The 18,807-nt window shown below is 43.3% G+C and overlaps 1 protein-coding gene across 3 annotated transcripts in view; it reads left to right on the forward strand.

The window, feature by feature from the left end:
• DNMBP (dynamin binding protein) overlaps positions 1-18,807 on the forward strand; it is an 86,880-nt gene that overhangs the window by 60,592 nt on the left and 7,481 nt on the right. For 2 of the 3 annotated variants that reach the window (XM_037498045.2, XM_037498046.2), the window contains 8 exons: positions 7,320-7,513; positions 8,346-8,445; positions 13,348-13,495; positions 14,110-14,127; positions 14,482-14,681; positions 16,015-16,145; positions 17,058-17,162; positions 18,601-18,729. In XM_037498045.2, the coding sequence (XP_037353942.1) occupies positions 7,320-7,513; positions 8,346-8,445; positions 13,348-13,495; positions 14,110-14,127; positions 14,482-14,681; positions 16,015-16,145; positions 17,058-17,162; positions 18,601-18,729 (1,025 nt within the window). Of the gene's footprint in view, positions 1-6,423; positions 6,591-7,319; positions 7,514-8,345; positions 8,446-13,347; positions 13,496-14,109; positions 14,128-14,481; positions 14,682-16,014; positions 16,146-17,057; positions 17,163-18,600; positions 18,730-18,807 lie in introns of those variants that run through there. The other variant, XM_037498048.2, reaches the window with a different exon arrangement.

The following is an 18,807-nucleotide window of genomic DNA, read 5'->3' on the forward strand; positions in this document are numbered from 1 at the left end:
TTCCTCTGAGGGCTTCCAGACAGCTGGCTAAGCAGCTGTTTGTTTTCTTTCTTTTCTTATTGGACTAGCAAATTGTTATTTCAACAGTATTTCATTATCTAGTAAGTAAGGTAAAGGGATTAGGTCAGGAAAGAAACCTCAGGTTATCAAAAGGTGAAGAAAGAATTTGAATAGATTGGTAGGGTAATTGAGAGCTCACTATTAGTGCTGGAATATTCTTGTTTTATAATTAAATTCCCTTCTCCACTGTATTATTTTTTGTCATATCAAGATTACATGTTCACAACAGAAGAACTAAAAATACAATAAGTGAAAAGACAGAAAAAAATCAGAATCTCCATCACCTTTAAGACTTTCTGTTCCAAATATATGCATTTAACATTTTTTCCCTTTTTAGCAGTTATAATTCTTTCATAGATGGCTTTGTAACCTGCTTTTTTCACTTAACAACACACATTAGACACTTTAATGAACACATTAATGAACATAAATCTGTATCTCAATGGCCATCATAATCTATGCAGATATGCTTTGTTTAAACAGACCCTCTTGGGAGAAATTTTGGTTGTTTCTATTTAGGTTGTTAATACTTTTTCCCCTATGGTATTATAGTTCAATTTTATTATTTATTTTTATAGTTTTATTGAGATATAACTGACTTACAGCATTGTATGTATATAGGGCATACACCATACTATTTTGCAAAATGATTGCCACAGTAAGTTGAGTTAACATCCATCACCCCCACACAGTGACCTTTTTTTTCCTTATGATAAAAACTTTTAAGGTTTACTCTCTTAGTAACTTTCAAATATGCACTATGGTACTAACTATAGTCACCATGAGGTACATTATATCCCCAGAACTTATTTATTTATCTTATAACTGTAAGTTTGTACTTAATTCAATTTTAAAAAGAAAAAAAAATGCACAAACAGAATTTCTGTGACCAGTAAGTTTCTAATTTTTTCATACATTGATAAACATTCCTTTGTGTACATCTTTTTACATGTGTCTCCATACACATACACAGTAAAAGGTCTGGCTGGGTTAAAGGGTTTTACTTTTTTTTAAATTTAAGTAGAGCAAATATTCATGGTTTTTACCTATTGCCCTACCTACCCCTTTGGTTGCCAGACCCTTCAGGGTTTCCAGGAGGGAGCTGAAGTTTCCTGAAGGGGGCTCTGCCTTCCCCTTTTTTAAGGTGACCAGCACTTAAAGCAAAAATGAACCATCCAAGGACCTGAGAAAATGGGCCTTTTCCTTCCCTTCACCTAATTTTTGCCATGAATTATCCGGATCACTACTGAATATTTACTGTATATGACCATACTGGATTTGATTCTGTGTGGGCTTATTTACATTATACCTGAGTGGGGATTCATAGCTATAGCGATAAGAACAGATACATATTTGCTTAAATGTGTAATTGTTCTCTTAATGGTGGGCCAGGTGTGTCCCAAAGAGGGTAAGTTATGCTTTAGAATGAAATTGAGAGGCTGGCTTTACCATCAGCCCCCATGTGGCTGCCAGAACCCAGAGTAAATTGCAGGGCACATCTCCCATGCTTGCCTGGCTGGGGAGAGGGCTGCAGCAGAACAGCTGCTGGACCAGGGCATAGACCTGGAGCCAGCATGAGTTCAGCTCTCAGTCTTCCACTTGCTGGGCCAATTACTGATTCCCCTTCACTCCATGTCAGTGAAGTGGGAACATTAGTAGGGACTTGATGAGGATTTAAATAAGCTCCAATCTGAAAAGCACCCAGAACAGTGCTTGATACACATAGTAATAAGTGCCATGTAAAAATCAGTTAAAATAGAATATCTGGCTGAAAGGAGTTCCGCCAGATGAGGGAGGGAAGCATCAACCCTGGACTGACTCACCACCCAGGAAAGCCTCACAGGTTGACGGTGTGATTTCAGAAGCAGTGGGCAGAGGGCTCTTTGCCAAAAGTTGTCCTCTCAGATGGCTTAGAACTCCACCGGTAGTGATGTATCTCAGCATGAGCCTTTGTTGTAAATTACTGGCAAGACATTAATATATTCTTGTGAGATTAAACAGTACTGACTTAGCTCAAGCCTGCATCTGTCCTTCTACCTCCAAATCCCAGTTCCTTCCCCGAGGCACTCTGATGAGTGGGATGTGTGGTCCTTCAAGACCATTTACTGTGTAATTATAGGTCATATATGTATATGGAAATGTATGGAGGTTTTGCAAGTTTTTTCTTTTTTTTTTTACAATGGCATGTCCTGCAACTTCCTTTCGTTGGCTTTTTTTAAAGGATAAGTGTCTGTGAGCTGTGAGCAGAACTCTCAGTCTCTGTGAGTCACTCTGTGACGCTCTCACTGTCCTGGCACCAGCCAGCTGAGATCTGTGCATTCTGATGGCTTTAGGGCAAGGTACCTAAAGTAGGAGGTCTGTTCCCTTAGCAAAGCCCAGGGCGAGCAAGGGCAACTCCTGGCCTGGAGAGAGACTGCAGAAGAGAGGTCTTAGGGCAAAGGAGGTAGAGAGAGGCTACTAGCTGTGGGCTCCACCACAGACGGATGGGCCTTCAGAACACTTTTCCTAAAAAGAGCATCCCAAGAAACAAAGCTTTGACAGGGATAGGAAAATAAGAGGTAGTATGGTAGATTAAAATTTTTTGAAGTATCCTAAGTGAAGGGAGGCAGAAGGAGAAAGATAAAGACAGGATGGTTTCCCTCATGTGTGGAATATGGAGAAACCAAACAAAGGGTCAGAGGGTCAGACAAAAAAATTTTAAATGGATCCTTGAAAACCGACCACAGATCTGAGGTGTGGGGAGGGTGAGGGGGAAGAAAACAGGAGGAGGGAGAGAGGCGGGCACAGTGGGCTGTGGTGGGGGACTGTGGGTGCTTTGGTGGTGGGAAATCTATGGCGACCACCACACCTGAGGAAAGAAATGCTCTAGAGTGAAAAAACAAACAAAAAAAAAAATGTAAAATAATGGTGTGTCACCGGTGGCGCAGCGGTTGAGCGCTGGGTTGCGAAGCTGCCCGCAGCCTCTGCAGCGCTGGTTCGATCCCCGGCTGCTCCCCGGCCACCGGAGGAGGGTCCCGCATGGCGTGCAGACCTCTCCTGACGCCCGCTGCTCCCCTCAGCAGTGTACTTCGGTCCTTCTGCCTGCTCTGCTCCCCGCTCTGGCTCTGGTGAATTCTCTCACCCTCCCGCACTTCTGACTGTACCCAGTGCTTGTATAAATAAATAAATAAAATCTTTAAAAAAAAAAAAATGGTGTGTCATTTAAAATTAAAAATAAATGAATAAATAAAATAGTAAAGCCTCCCCTTCAAGAAAGAAGTGAAAAAAATAAAGGCCCCTGAAGTCAAGTCGCAACTGTTCTGGGACTAGAAAAGGAAAGTTAGTAGGGAAGGCGCCGCCCCCCAGCCAGGCTGGCCGGTCCTGACTGAGGGATTCCAGCTCCATCCTTTAGACCTGGCCCTGCGGTGGTAGCCTGGGGGACTTGGGGTCATTCATATGTAAATATGGGAGAGCTGGGGGTGGGGTGGGGGGGGCAAACGCCGATCCTATTCAAAGGATTTTAGGGGGTTGCTGAACATTCCAGAGCTCTGGGAAGATTCTCTGCCTGCGTCAGCTTCAGACCCACACGTATGCGCCGCAGAATTTTGACTTTGCAAGTTCCACCTGGGGTTGCGGGAGCCTGCGAGGAGGCAGCCAGGACTGACCGGCCTCCTTCCCGCTCAGGTGCAGCTGGGGACGTGGCCCGAGAGGCCAGGATCTCCCCCGCCGCAGACAGAGCCAGTTTGCAGAGGCTGGGGGGCGAGTGAGTGGCCTTCCTCTTTAAATCTCCTTTGAGGTGCGGTGGTTAGAATGGGGGCTGGAGGGGCAGCTGGCGGCGACTGGAACCCCTTACTTCGAGCACTTGGAGGACTTAGCCTGGCAGTAATGCCCTAACCGAGGGGAAGGAGGCATCTTGAGAAAGCGGAATCGGATTTTGGGTGGGGTGGTGGGAAGGGAACAAAAATGAAAAACGAGCTGCCCCTAATTGTTTTATCTCAATTGTGGGAGTAATGTGGTGCGGCCAGCCCCAACTCCTAACCCCCTCCAGGGCGTTAAGGAAGGATGAAGGGGCTGTTTTGCACCTTTTATTGATAGGCTGATGCCAGGCCCCAATTTCCTGCATGGGCTTCCTCATTTTTAATGATTTTGTCATCTTACGGAAAAGTAGAATGTTGTGGTATCTGAACAGAACATTTCCTACTTGGGGCATTTTACCTTGGTTTGGTGCAGGTGGCATTTTTATGGGAATAGGACTAACTTATGTTATTACCTTGTTTAATTCCCTCACCAATTCTGCAAAGTAAGTTTTATTATCCTCATTTTACAGATGAGGAAATTGAGGCCCAGAGGTAAAAATGGACTTTCTGGAACTCAGCCAGATTCAAAGCCTCAGTCTCCACTGCTGGGGGCTGAGGGTGGGGGCTGCCTTCTCACACTTGGTTGTAGCAGATACTGAATGTGTAGATCAGACTTTTTAAAGAATATATTTGGAATAATGGAAAATTAATTTTACATTTGGAGTTAATAATTCAAACCAGTTATCTCTAGTTGGACTTAATCTTTGAATATTAATGTATGTGTGAAACTGAAGGTCCCCTGCAGCCTCAGAAAAACTTTGGATTTTGTTAGAAATTCATATATCAGGGTCCCTAGGAGACTACAGTTTAGCAAAATACATTCTACTGGGTTTTTTGCCTTTTTTTTTTCAATCTGTTTTTTAAAGACTGTTCAAGGGTTTATAAATTCAACTGCCCCCAAAAAGACATGCTGACAGTTTGTAAGAACTGTTATCACATTTTTTGCTCTCTTTAAAAATCTAATTGCTGGCTTGTGATTGATGAGAGCTTGCTGGTGTGCTAAGCTTTGAACTATTACAGTAAAAAAACCCTTGGATTTCCTGCAGAAAATGCCAGTGAAGTTTTAAGATTTGAAACAAATAAACTCCTTACTTTCTAGTTGAGATTCCAGTCTAGTGAGACAAAAATAGCACCAGGATTAAGTGTGTAGGGCTTGGATTTCGATATATTTAGATTCTAATTCCAGAACTGCCTTTTACTCATTTTGTAGTACAAATGGGTCAACTTTTCAAAGCCTATATTTTCTTATCTATTTAATGGAGCAATAATACAACTTCAGAGTTTCGGGGTAAATATTAAATGAGTTCAAGGATATAGTATTTAAAATGTCTGTCTCGTGGTAGGAATTCAGTAATATACTCCTTTCCCAGAACTTTTTAATCCATTATCAAAAATGAGCTGCTTTTGTCATTCATGAAACATATTTGGACTAAGATTCTGTTGCTTTGAAATCATAAAGAAAATTTAAAACAAGGCCAGTGAAAATAAATTTTATATGCACTACGGTTAATTTGTAATTGTAATTTAGCATTTGGATCAGTTATGCTTGAAATGTCAAGTTCAAAGACTTATTTTGAATAATACCCAGTTTATATATAATTGCAAAGGTACAAAGAATGTGCATATATCCTTTATTCAAGTTTACCAGTAGTCAACATTTCACCATTTTTTTAAAGATTTATTTATTTATGTATACAAGAACTAGGGTATAGGCCAGAGGTGTGGGGGGGATGAGAGGATTCACCAAAGACAGAGTGGGGAGCAGAACAGGCAGATTGACTGAAATACACTGCTGATGGGAGCAGTGGGCGTGTCAGGAGAGGTCTGCTGCACCATGTGGTTAGCTCCCTGGCAGGGGATCAAACTCTGTGCTGCAGTGGCTGCTGATAGCTTCATAGGTTGCATCTTACCTGCTTGTGCCACCATGGAGACCCTCACCATGTTTTTGTTTTTGTTCTCTCTCTAGATCTCTTGTCTATATCTAGATATCTGTATATAGTTGTGCCTGAGCTATTTGCATTCATCACTGCAGTTATCATGTCCCTTGGTAAGCATGAGTGTGTATTTTATTTGAATATGGATAGTCTCAGACATGAGCACATAGATTTGTCATTTCAGGAAAATTTTAATTGATTTAATTATTTTTCTAATTTTTAGCCTATTATCCAGTTTCATCAACTGACCCAGTTTTGTCCATTCTGTCATTTCCCCACAGATCAGGATCCAGTTCAGAATCACATAATGCATTTATTTTTGTCTTTTCAGTTATCTTTACCTGGGAACTGTTGCTCAGGCTCTCTTTGTTTTTCATGATATGACATTTTGAGGACTGTAAATCCTGAATTTGGGTTTTTCTGATGTTGGATTTCCTCAAGATTTGCTTCACATTGTTTACTGGGTCGTTACCTTAAGGATATAAGGATATGACATTTGGAAGCATATGATGTCTGTCTGTTTCACATTGATGATAATTTTGATTAGTCAGTGATGGTATTTTCCATTACTCTACTATATAGTGACTGTTTTTCATTTTTGTAATCAGTAAGTAATTTATAATAAATAATTCAAAGCTGAACAACTCATCAAACCTCACTATCCCCAATAGAACTTTCCACTGATGATTTGTGCCTGGACCAGATTTTATTTGATGGTTGCAGAATGATGTAACAGGTGGCTGTAAAAGCTAGTGATAAGGTACAGAATTTGTTTTTATTTTTAGAAATGCAGTGTGGTTCTGTAGAGGTTCTTTTAATTGAAAATATCATGAAAGAACTTTGTTTACAGGACATTTGTATCTGTCTTCCAGAGTAGTTGAAGTAGCAAAACCTACTTGTGATCGTTGATATTTTGATAGGGAGATGCTCAACATTTATGTATATTTCATTATATAGGAATCTTAATCAACATTGACCACATTGTCCATCACAATGACAGTCACCCAGGACTCCCACACATAATTCCCATCTCTTATCTTCCTTGTAAGTGTCATTAATATGTGATCCCAATAATATTCCTCTTACTGTGCCATGTCAGTGTTTGTAACTCCCAACTTGGTATTTCTGCTGCTGAGACAGAAACAAGTGTGATATCTAATTTAGGGAAAGTACTTCTCTTCTTGATAAGAACTTTCAACCTCTTTCCCAAGAAGGTTGTGCACACTGTTTTGTCCTCATACAGTGGGCCAGCTCCTTCTTTTGACAACTTCTAGAAGTGGTATAACACAGATGGGAGAAGTTCTTTCTGCAGGGATAGCTTTTATAAGTTCTTTGTCTGTTCTGGTTGGAACTGACACGTGTGTAGGATTTCCTGTTAGTGGAATTGTGAGACCTTCAGTTCTCAGGGGACATGTTCTTTCCAGGTCCACCATTGAAGAGTCATGCCTTCCCACCCAGAGCTGCTGACCAGTCTTCTTTTTCCCTCCAGAAATGACACTCCTCTCCTCCCAGTCTTCATCACCGATGGCCTCTTCTGGGTCTGTGTCTACTGGTAACCCCGAACAGAGGATGCTGGAAAAGAGATCTAAGGTCATAGAAGAACTTCTTCAGACAGAGAGAGACTACATCCGGGATCTGGAAATGTGCATTGAGCGGATCATGGTACCCCTGCAGCAGGCACAGGTGGGAAATGAGGGAGAAAATTTGCCCTTCCAGGAAGTGGTTCTCTAAGCCTGCTAGGAAATAGGAGCTTTTACCCCAAAGATTTACTAGGTTTGAAATAAAGACTGTGATGGCTGCTGCTGCCCTTAATTCAAAGGTCAACTTAAGCCCTCAACATCCTACCACTTATGTCCACTGTCAACTTACCAGACTTACTACAGTAATTTCCCAGGACTTTTTTATTTCTGTGGCTCCTGTAAACAGTTCCAGGGAATCGGATTGTTACTTTTCTGAGAAGGTTGTGCAGTAATATAATGAAGTTTGGGGGTGCTGGGTTACCTGTTTTGAGCACTTCATTATATATATTATATTAATTCAGGAAACCCTCACTAACTTGTATATGTATAAGGCACTTTTCTAGATGATGAAGACAGGAAAGGTTAACAGTATCTTGAGGATTTACAGTCTTTACTGCTTGTTACCTGACCATCTGGATTATCTTACATTCACACCCTTGGAGCATTTACTTCCAGCTGCTGGAGGAAGTGAGCAGTGCCATCTGACTTTGCAGACAGCTGAGGGGTGAGGGGTAGATTTGTATCACAATATAATTATAAACCCAGTTAGTTCCACAGTCACTTTACTAAGATAATAGATGAAGTGGCAGGTAAGCCGAGGGTAACTGGATCAAGGACAAAGGGTGACATTAAAGATAGTGTTGGATGTTTCGAGTGAGGGAACATGACCTTGAGTGATTTTTGTACCATCTTCGAGGTGTTCCTAATATGAATAATAAGTAATTTGCCATCAGTTTCATTTCCATGTATTTTGACATTTTCTTTCTCATTCTCAGGTACCAAACATTGATTTTGAGGGACTTTTTGGAAATATGCAGATGGTGATTAAGGTCTCAAAGCAATTATTGGCTGATCTGGAAATCTGCGATGCCTTAGGTATGAGCCCCTACCATTTTTTAAACTTCATGGATGGGGGATGGAGGGGGACATCTTGCTGGTACTGGGCAGTTATGCAAGAAAAGTGAAGTTTTAATTACTTGGTTCAGAGGTTAGTTGATCCCTACTTCTTTTTTTTTTTTTTAAAGATTTATTTATATAAGAACCGGAGTATAGGCCAGAGGTGTGGGAGGGTGAAAGGATTCACCAGAGACAGAGTGGGGAACAGAACAGGCAGACTGATGAAATACACTGCTGAGAGGAGCAGTGGGCGAGACAGGAGAGGTCTGCTGTGCCATGTGGATTTCTCCCCGGCTGGCCAGGATCGAACCCGCGCTGCAGAGGCTGCAGACAGCTTCACAGTGTGGTGCTCAACTGCCTGCGCCACCTGGGAGGCCCTGCTTCTCCTTTTATCTCTGGCTTGCTTTGAGGTAATACAGACTCTTAGCATTGAATTTGAGATATTACATAATATGATGTTTTTCAGACCAACAGCCGCGGCCTATTAGTGAGCCATGAGATCAGTTTAGGGGGTCACGCCCAGTATAGTATATTTTCAATAAAGCAAAATAGAGTATAAAAAAGTAAGTAATAGTTTGGCAACAGTTTTGGGAAATTTTCCATTCTACATGATTGAATCATCATTTAAAACGTATTTATATGGTCATTGTACAAAATGTTTGGAAAACCGTCATCTATTTCTCATAAACAAGAGAACTATATGAGTTACTTATGGTTATGAAACACATTATACCAAAACTTAGCAACTTAAAACCAGGCACATGTTATCTCATAGTTTCTGTGGGTGAGGAATCTGGTAGTGGCTTAGCTGGGTGGTTCTGGATCCATCTGTTAGGTGGGGGGTTAGGCCTGGGCTGCTGTTTCCGGGCCTCAAGGATCCATTTCCGAGGGAACTCATCCATCTCTTGCCAGGTGGGCCTCCATAAACTGTCCTCATGACATGGCCACTACTTTTGTGGGACTGAGTGAGTGGTGAGAGAGGAAGCTCAAGATGGGCCCCGTGTTGTCTGTAACCTGCTCTTGGAGATGGCATGCCATCCCCTCTGCCATATTCTGTCAGTCGTAGATTAGCTCTGGTACCAAGCGGGAAGGACATCCTATCACTTAGCTGATTCATTGACATCAAAGTCTCAGAATGCTGCCATAGTTCTGGCCTTCTCGCCGTCCTGTGGCATCAGCCCACAGAGAGGGAAAGTGACCAGTGTCATTGAAGAGTGAATGAACTTGCCTTTCCCAGGACTCCCCCCAGTGTTTCTCTTTAGTTATCATTGGCCAGAACCAGGTCACATGCTCAAGCCTGAAACAATGGCTAAACATGGGAATAGCAGGCAGTATTTACCCGCCCCACCTGAGAGAGGCGAACACAGGAACAGAACCAGGGCTCCACCCTCCTTCGGGGAGATGGTTGTGGGAGGTTAGCTGATAGTGCAACATTGTGAAGAGTTCTTGAGTGTTTATTATGAGTCACACAGCCTACAACCCCACCCCCCGCCACCCCCCATCCCCGTGAGGTTTAGGCACTATTTGTCTTGTCTTAGAGATGAGGAAACAGGCATAGGGAGGACGTCATTTGTTCAAGGTCACATGACTAGGAATTGATGGGACTGACACTCGTGCCATTAACCTCTGTGTAGAATAGCTGTCTGTCTAGCACGCTCTGGAATAAGCTGTAAGCAAAACTGAAGCCCAGGTCCTGGTCTCAGCCTAACTGGTGAGATCAGAGGGGTTGAGGAAAGAGAAACACACATTGATTGACTGGGAGGAAGTCATGGTGAACCTGTTTCAGTACAATGATAAAGCATAAAAGCCAATTTGTAAGATTTTATAAGGCATTTGAAATAAGTATCTGTGGGTCATTTATTTGAATTATGAAATAAATGAGAGTCACTGTTGGCGTTTGGAAAGGTTTAATAATCAGGCAATTAATTATTTTTATTCCAACTTTATTTTTTTACGTATACATTATGACAACACTAAGGAAAATATTTTAAAAATACATAATTCCACCCCCAATATGGTATCAGCTGTGTTTATTTCTTTGTCCCTTCCACTTCTGCACCCAAGACAAGGGATTTGGCATAGACTGAGATGTGTTGCCTGAACTGTGGAGAGTTGAGACTGGAAGCAGATGAAAGGCTCAGGCCTAAGCAGGCACAGGAGCTCTGCACAGGAGTACACACGGGGTGGCTTTCATGTGCACGCATTGAGGTTGAGCTCGTATGAGAAACTAGCTGGGTGGCTTCCGCCTTCGTCAACCAGAAGGCCCAGAAGTATACGCAGCAGAGAAGTAATAAAGGACAAGATTTTGAACATCTGATCTGATAAGAGAAGGTTCTGAGAAGGCAAAATAAAGCTTAGTTGAGCCACTAGCAAAGGACAGCTCACGATGAATTGCATAAGCAAAGTTAATTTATTTTCATGTTTTTAACCTATTTTCACTTTCAAGAGATTCGTAATTACAAAGGTATAAAAAAACTAAGTCTCTCTTATCCAGGTAAGCTGTCTCCTGGAGACAGTTCAGGTCATAACCACCAATTATATATGTATTTCCTTTTCCCCGGTCCTGCATCCCTTTTTAAAAAAAAAAAATCACGAAAGGTAGCATGTTATTCTGAATTGTTCTGCACTAATAAGCCTGTCTCCCTCTCCACAATATGCCTTCCATATATGTTTATGACTCAGGAATAGAAATGGAAAGTGTACAGTGAGGAGGACAAGTCAGCAAAGAGCGAAGGTAACGGAGGGTGCGAGAGAAAGCGACATTGAATTAATAGCTGTGATTGGAGCAGGGCCGTGGTCCAGCCCGGACAGGATCCGGGGGAGGAAAGGACGGTAGACAGTCAGGGCTTGGGTGAATTAGGAGATGAGGACGGTGAGGTGAGAAGGAAGCACCAGGAGACAGAGTCTGCAGTAACATAGCGTAAAGAGATCTGTTTTATGTAATGATCCAGGGTGCATGTTGATGTGTGTGTCTGTGCTTGCTTTATGATGGCTGATATTTTCTGTTTCATTTCATGCTGATCATGACCCAGAAATAAATCTCACAACTCATTTGTAGGTTGTGGCCCACAGCTTGAAAGACACTGGAAATTAAGGTGTGGCTTTGGCTTTGGTAGTTTGTAGTTGATGTCAAATAGTCACAGCCAGGGAGGCTGAAGAACAGTGCCCGGAGGAGGGTGTGACCATCAGTATGAGAGGGAAGGTTCTGGGAATGCCAGGAGGGAAAGGAAATAAAGGAACGGGTGAGAGGAGGAACAGGCTGGTCAAGCCAGAGAGACCCCCCCCAACTACTTCTTAGTAGTTGGATAAGGCTGGGGGATGCCACCGGGATCTGAAGGTGAAGAAGCTGCCCCCCACACTCTGGCACCTGCCGGCTGCAGTGGGCTGGTGGGGCTGTCAGCGAGAGGGACCCACATGGTGCTGTCTATGCAAAAGTCAAGTTACTTCTAGAGAAAGGAGCTGTAATTTAAGAAATCATTTAAATAAAAACAGATGTGTGCAAGAATAGGGAATTCTACCGGCACAACTTAGAGGGCAGAGGTGACTTGTGTAGAGAAGGTGAGGGGTGGGCATCCCTGAGGGAGGGGCTCATGCCCAGAGTGACTGGAAGAAACAGTACAGGGAAGCCCTGGGTAGGATCATATTTTGAGGGGAAAATATTCAGGGGAGGATGTTTTTTAGGGAACAGTACAAGCTGAGGAAGGAAGGACTGAGTATATACGAAGAGAAGGAAAGAAGGGCGAGAGAAAGGGAGGCTTTAGTAAATCAGGGGACGGCGTGTTCAGGCAGCAGCCCCGAGGAGACAGTGGAGTTTGTTGGGGACTGTTCTTTGCCTGGCTGCTTGTGGAGACAAAGGGGTCTGTGGGTAGGTTCTAGGAGTCTGTGAACTTGGTAGAAAAAATAATTTTTTTTAAGACTTATTTATGCATACAAGAATTGGGGTACATGCCAGAGGTGTGGGGGGGTGAGAGGATTCATCAGTGACAGAGTAGGGAACAGAACAGGCAGATTGATGAAAATACACTGCTGAGGGGAGCAGCAGGAGAGACAGGAGAGATCTGCTGTGCCATGTGGGTAACTCCCTGGTCAGGGATCGAACTCATGCTGCAGAGGCTGCAGATTGCTTCATAGGTTGCGTCTTAACCCTTTGTGCCACCAGGGAGGTCCAGCTACTCTTTCTTTTCACTAATTTTAAATTGAAAGTTAGTGTTTATTTACGGTATAAGTATAGGGAACAAACCACATCATATTAGCAGCACCTGGACTGTCATAAGCTGAAGTCACATGTGTGTGTCACATTAGGCTGTGGCAGATGTCCTGGAACCTCGCTGACTTGGTACCAGATGCTGCCAGTTTCTGATGTTGGCCATCCATAGAGAACGGTGGTGATTATTAGGGTCATTGCTACATTTTACTATATCACAGATTTGGGATTTTTCTTTATATTGTAGATATTTCATTATAATAAATGTCAGTCTTATGTGTTTAATTTATGCACAGAGGTTGAAAACTGCTGCTGTAGAAGGGCCGCTTTACCCCTGTGGAGACTTTCCAAGGGCTTGGAAAGTGAGGCCTCCTTACGGGTTCTGATCACATTCCTGTGTGGAGACCACTTGCAAACCCCTTATTCTGCCTGACTGAAAAGGAACTGGAAGAAGAGAGAGAGAGAAGAGAGAGAGAGAGAGAGAGTGTGTGTGTGTGTTCTGGAAAATAAGCATATGGAGGCCATGGTTCTCTTAAGTTTTGCTTTAAATAAGTCCAGTTTTAAGCTTTTCCAAGGGAGTTTCTTCCTCGATGGAGTCTCATTTCTTATTAAAGTGTGGTTATATGCCTTATAAAGAAAGTTACTAAAAACACCCCGTGTTTGTGTGTTTTCCCAAGGACCTGTGTTTCTTGGTCACCGGGATGAGCTTGAGGAAATATACAAGGTTTACTGCCAGAATCACGATGAGGCCATTTCACTGCTGGAAATCTATGAGAAGGATGAAAAGATCCAGAAGCATCTTCAGGACTCCCTGGCAAATCTTAAGTAGGAATTTTGACCACTTCACCCCACCATTACTCTTTAGTCGTGCCTTTTAGAAGTGACTCCGTTGTATTCATGTGGGCAGACATGCTGGAACCACTCCCATGTGTGTCCAGACTCTGGGGACGTTGCTTGCTCTTAAATGTGTGGCGTGATAGGTCCTGTGCCATAACCTCCCTCTTCCCATATAGTATGTCATGGAGATCTTAAGTGGTTTCCAGCTTGTACTTTTATCCATTTAAAAACTAGGTTAGCATTTTCAGGTCAGAAGCAGCCAGGACGATAGTTGGGTCCCAATAAACAATAGCTTAGGTGAGAAGATTCAATTCCGTTATTCCTGACCAGTAAGTAAGGTTCTCCCGGGCTCTGGGCGGCGGGGGGCAGTAAGGCTCTCTGTCTTTGTTGATCGCCTTGAAACTATGGGCTAACTCATTTTTAATAAACCAAATATGCCTCCTTAGACTTTCATAATTTCCCTTTTGTCCTATGTGATTTTTTTCTCTGTCCAACTAAAATAGGCATTAGTTGGAACTGATATGATCTGACAAGAATGTGAAATCTGGGTCAGCATTCTCTCTAATCAGCTGTCTCTTCTTTCCATGCTCATTGTCCTGTAGGAGCCTGTACAACGAATGGTATGTTCCCTTCCTCTTGATGCATTCACTTTTTTATCATCTTTTCTAGACAGAATATTCCCGTATTGCTATATTTTTCTTCACGGCACTTAGACTTACTGGCACTTTATATATATTATGTTTGTTTCTTGCCTGTCTCCTTCCTTCCGCCAGGACAGAGACAAAATCCCCACTGGGGTCACTGCTAATCCCCAGCACCTTGACCGGTACCTGTATTTATTAGGTGCCCAGTAAATATCTGTTGAATGAATGAAATTAAAAAGCGGGTGGAAGGACAGAGTGTATGTAGGAATAGCTAATACTGGCCATGTTGTGTTGGTGGTGGTAACTCAGTCTGGCTCCCTCCTCTTCTAGGGGATGCACAAATTACATTAACCTGGGCTCCTTCCTCATCAAACCAGTGCAGAGAGTCATGCGCTACCCGCTGCTGCTCATGGAGCTGCGGAATTCCACCCCGGACTCCCACCCAGATAAAGTGCCTTTAACCAATGCAGTCCTGGCAGTCAAGGAAATCAACATCAACATTAATGAGTATAAACGTCGAAAGGACCTGGGTAAGGAAGCAGGGAGGGAGGTCTTCCCGGGAGGACCTTTCCTTCTCAGAAGTATTACTTACTTCACCCGAGAGAAGCCAGGCAGGGGGTCGGCCCGAGGGGTGTAATGAAGAAATGATAAAGTTTGGGGGAATTGTGATATTAATTGTGATATTAAAATAAGCAGTAATCATATTAAAAGCACAATCATGGAAAACTGGAAATAAGGCATCTGAGATAAAGCTTATACCATGAGAGGCTTTCCCAAAGATACGAAGACCGGTCAAAGAACATGCAGTCAAAATTGTTCCTTCAAGGGTGGGTAGGGCGCCTTCTTCGCTCGTTTAAGGCCATCTCTTTCAATCCATGCTTACACTGGTTTTCTCTGCATGCCTTGTTGGATATTTTACCACTGCAGCTTACGTTAGAACTTCCTTCTTTCAGAAAACCCCCGTGTGCCCATCCTTCTGGCCCCTCCGTCCTGCCCACTTCAATCACGGGCCCTCCTAGTCTGAGCCCCTCTGCACTATAGTGTAACTTCTTTGCCTCTCTTTCCACTGACTCCCACACTTTATCTAAAGTCATTTTCCTCAAGTGCAGCTGTGTTCCCCACATTGGCTGCTGTGCCTCAGTTGTCCTGTGTTTCCATAAATGGTGATTTGGATTATTGTTGTCTGTTATAAGTACACTGAGAACAAGCACTTGCTCTAGTTTGGGTTGCTAGACTCATTTTGTAGTTTATCCATACTCAGGAAGGTGCTTTTTTTTAAAAATCTAAATTTATTTTCACTATAGTGTGCGTGTTCTTATCCTTCTTTTGGAGATAAAGTAGAACTGAGTAGTTTATGAAAATTCCCAAAGGCATGATTACTCAGGAGTGGGATATGGATAAACCTACCTGACACGGTGGTTCATTAGTTTTCCTGATACATTTTTCTGATATAATATAGTTACCCAGAGCCACACAGGTCAGAAAGGGAAGACATAAGATTAAGCCCAAGTCCTTTAACTCCAAGGAAGTGCTTTTTTTTAAAAAAAACTTTTTCTTTTTAATGATTTATTTATTTTTATACAAGAACTGGGGTACAGGTCAGAGGCACAGGAGGGTGAGAGGATTCACCAGAGGCAGAGCGGGGAGCAGAACAGGCAGACAGACCAAAGTTACTGCTGAGGGGAGCAGCAGGCGAGGCAGGAGAGGTCTGCCACACCATGTGGGAATCTCCCTGGCAGGCTGGGAATCAAACCCGCACTGCAGATTCTGCGGACAGCTTCACAGCACTGCGCTCAACCCGCTGCGCCACCAGGGAGGCCCAGAAAATGCTTTCTTAACTCATCAGTTTTACTCACTCCCCAGTGCTCAAGTACCGGAAGGGTGATGAAGACAGCCTCATGGAGAAAATTTCCAAACTGAACATCCACTCCATCATCAAGAAATCCAACCGAGTCAGCAGTCACCTGAAGCACCTCACAGGCTTTGCTCCACAGGTGAGGTTCCTGCACGTGAGGGTTCAAGTTTCCCGAGGCTTTTCAGGGTTCCTTGGGGCCTACCTGCTTTGCTGATTGTTATCATCCCCTTCTCAGTGCGCCCCCTGGTGTTCACTGGCTGGTGGGTCAGGACCCGTCACCATTGATGTGGATCCACCGACCCTGTATGTGCCTTGGTGAGCTGCTTGCAGCATGTGCAAAGGCAAAGCAGGCCCAGCCCACTCTATGATCACTGTGCTCCTTGACACCAATGGAAGCATATAATCTGTGTGGTGAGATAAAATTAAACTGGAGGCATCTTAAACTAGAAGGTATTTAAGAGATCATCTTAGTTCAATACCACATGTCACATGAGGAAATGTGAAGGATTGAGTGATTGAAAACCAGTTTATCCACAGTGTTGCTAGACCACAATATATATGGTACAATTAGTGGAAAAGACCAAATAGAAAATAACCAGTTGCTGAGTTTTGCAGTTTATTCTGTATAAACTGTTGTATTTTTAAAAATCAGGAGTTCAGTGAATATGAATTGTGGGCAGATTTAACCTTTGAAAAGAAGGGACCAGGTTTGGCCTAGAGAGGGGGAGAGAACACCAGGCAAGACAAAAACACAAGCAGAGGCACTGGGTCCCCAGCACGGCAGGCGCCAGGCATGGTGAAGAGAGCAGCCTGGCAGGGCAGAGGATTGTGCAGCCCACAGGAAGTGAGCTGGGATGGTTGGAGGCCCGTATATATTTTGGAGACCTTCCAAAGCCGTGTGGAGGTGTTTAAATTCAATTCAGTGTGATTCAGGGAAACATGAAAGATTTAACATTTAAACTGAATGTGTTCTTAAGAAAGATATTTTCGTCAGTAAGATGGGTTGAGGGGGAGTCTAAATTTGCTAACAGCACTTGTTTCTCTTGAACAGATAAAAGACGAAGTTTTTGAAGAAACAGAAAAGAACTTCCGAATGCAAGAAAGATTAATCAAATCTTTTATCCGAGACCTGTCTCTCTACCTCCAGCACATCCGGGTGAGTAAAGACCAGGCACTAGTTAGAGCCTCCTCCGGGAGCTTCTGTCCACTTTCCTGTTCATCCAGTGTATGGTTTAGTGAATGTTGCATGATCTGCACTCAGAAGACCATGGTGCAGTGACATCGTTTTTATTGGGATTTTTTAACTAAGCAAAATATTACAAAATTCAGAAGTTAACAAAACGATAAGTGAAAATTATTCCTCCTACCCCTGTCTCCTAGAGTCTTCCACTTGAAAGGAATTAGGAAGATTCCCCAATTTATCTTCTGACAAAACACAGAAAACACAGATTTTCATATGCGCAGATCCTGGATGTAAAGACAATTGGTCTAAAAACATTGTTAAACTATCAGACTGATATATGAAGTACTAATGATGTTTTGGGCTTGAAATGTATTTGTGGAGTTTTTACTGCATTCATATTTTATTTGGGTTAATATCAAAATAAGCATTCCCTAAACTAGAACTAAAGGAGGCGGAGGCCAGCATTGTTCTGAGTAGCCAAAGAAAACCAGCTGGGATTTAAAAGCTGTCCTGGTCTGTCTGTCTGCTTATTTGTTCATTTATTCAGCACATGATAATTAAGTGAGCAAACAGAACAGACCAGAAGCCCTGCCTTCAAGGAGCATACATTTTTTTAAGATTTACTTATTTATTTATACAAGCACTGGGTACAGTCAGAAGTGCGGGAGGGTAGGAGGATTCACCAGAGCCAGAGCGGGGAACAGAACAGGCAGACTGATGAAATACACTGCTGAGGGGAGCAGTGGGCAGCAGGAGAGGTCTGCGTGCCATGGGGGACCCTCGCCCAGCGGCCGGGGATCGAACTGGCACTGCAAAAGCTGCGGGCAGCTTCACAACCCAGCGCTCAACCGCTGTGCCACCAGGGAAGGCCCAAGGAGCTTACATTTTAAGAGGCGTATGTGGGGGAAGGGTAGAGACAGTGAGGAGGCAGGAGTCAACTACATTGTCTGGTAGAGGCATTTTGGGCACTGACAAAGCGTAAAGCAGAATAGTCAGGAGTGTGGGCGCAAGGGTGCTGGGAGCCGGGTTGTAATTATCTGCAGGGTGCTGAGCGCTTGTCTTTGAGAAGGTGACCACGTGAGCCAAGACTTGAAGAGAAAAGGTGATTGTTATCATGGTCCTGCAGGGCTCTTGCCTCTCGTTGGATAATTTACCTCTTGGCGTATTAAGAAACCTTCAAATTAGGGACATCAGAAAGTTCTAGCAATGATAAAAGCCCTCATTAGTATTTCTGTAATTAAAAGCCTTAGACTTTTCTCTGTGCACCACAAATCACACTTCACAAGGGCATGCGTGCTTCAAAGCGGAAGTACTACATCAGAGAGGAGAGCCGAATTACACAGCCCTTGTCCTTGTGGCTCACTGGATGAAAGTTTTGCTTTTTCTCACTTGTGTCCATGGCTGGCTGCAGGAGTCAGCGTGTGCGAAGGTGGTGGTTGCCAAGAGCATGTGGGAAGTGTGCATGGAGAAGGGGCACAGAGACCTGGAGAAGTTCGAGGAGGTGCATCAATACATCAGTGATCGGCTCTTCTTGAAATTTGTGAGTGACAAATTTCATCTGCATCAGCCCCTGTTCATGCGTTGGCCTCCTCCCAGGGTGCTCGCTAACGCCCGGCTC

The sequence above is a fragment of the Talpa occidentalis genome, unplaced genomic scaffold (assembly GCF_014898055.3).
Source record: "Talpa occidentalis isolate TD23 unplaced genomic scaffold, MPIMG_talOcc4v2.1 talOcc4.8, whole genome shotgun sequence".
Taxonomy (NCBI): Eukaryota; Metazoa; Chordata; class Mammalia; order Eulipotyphla; family Talpidae; genus Talpa; species Talpa occidentalis.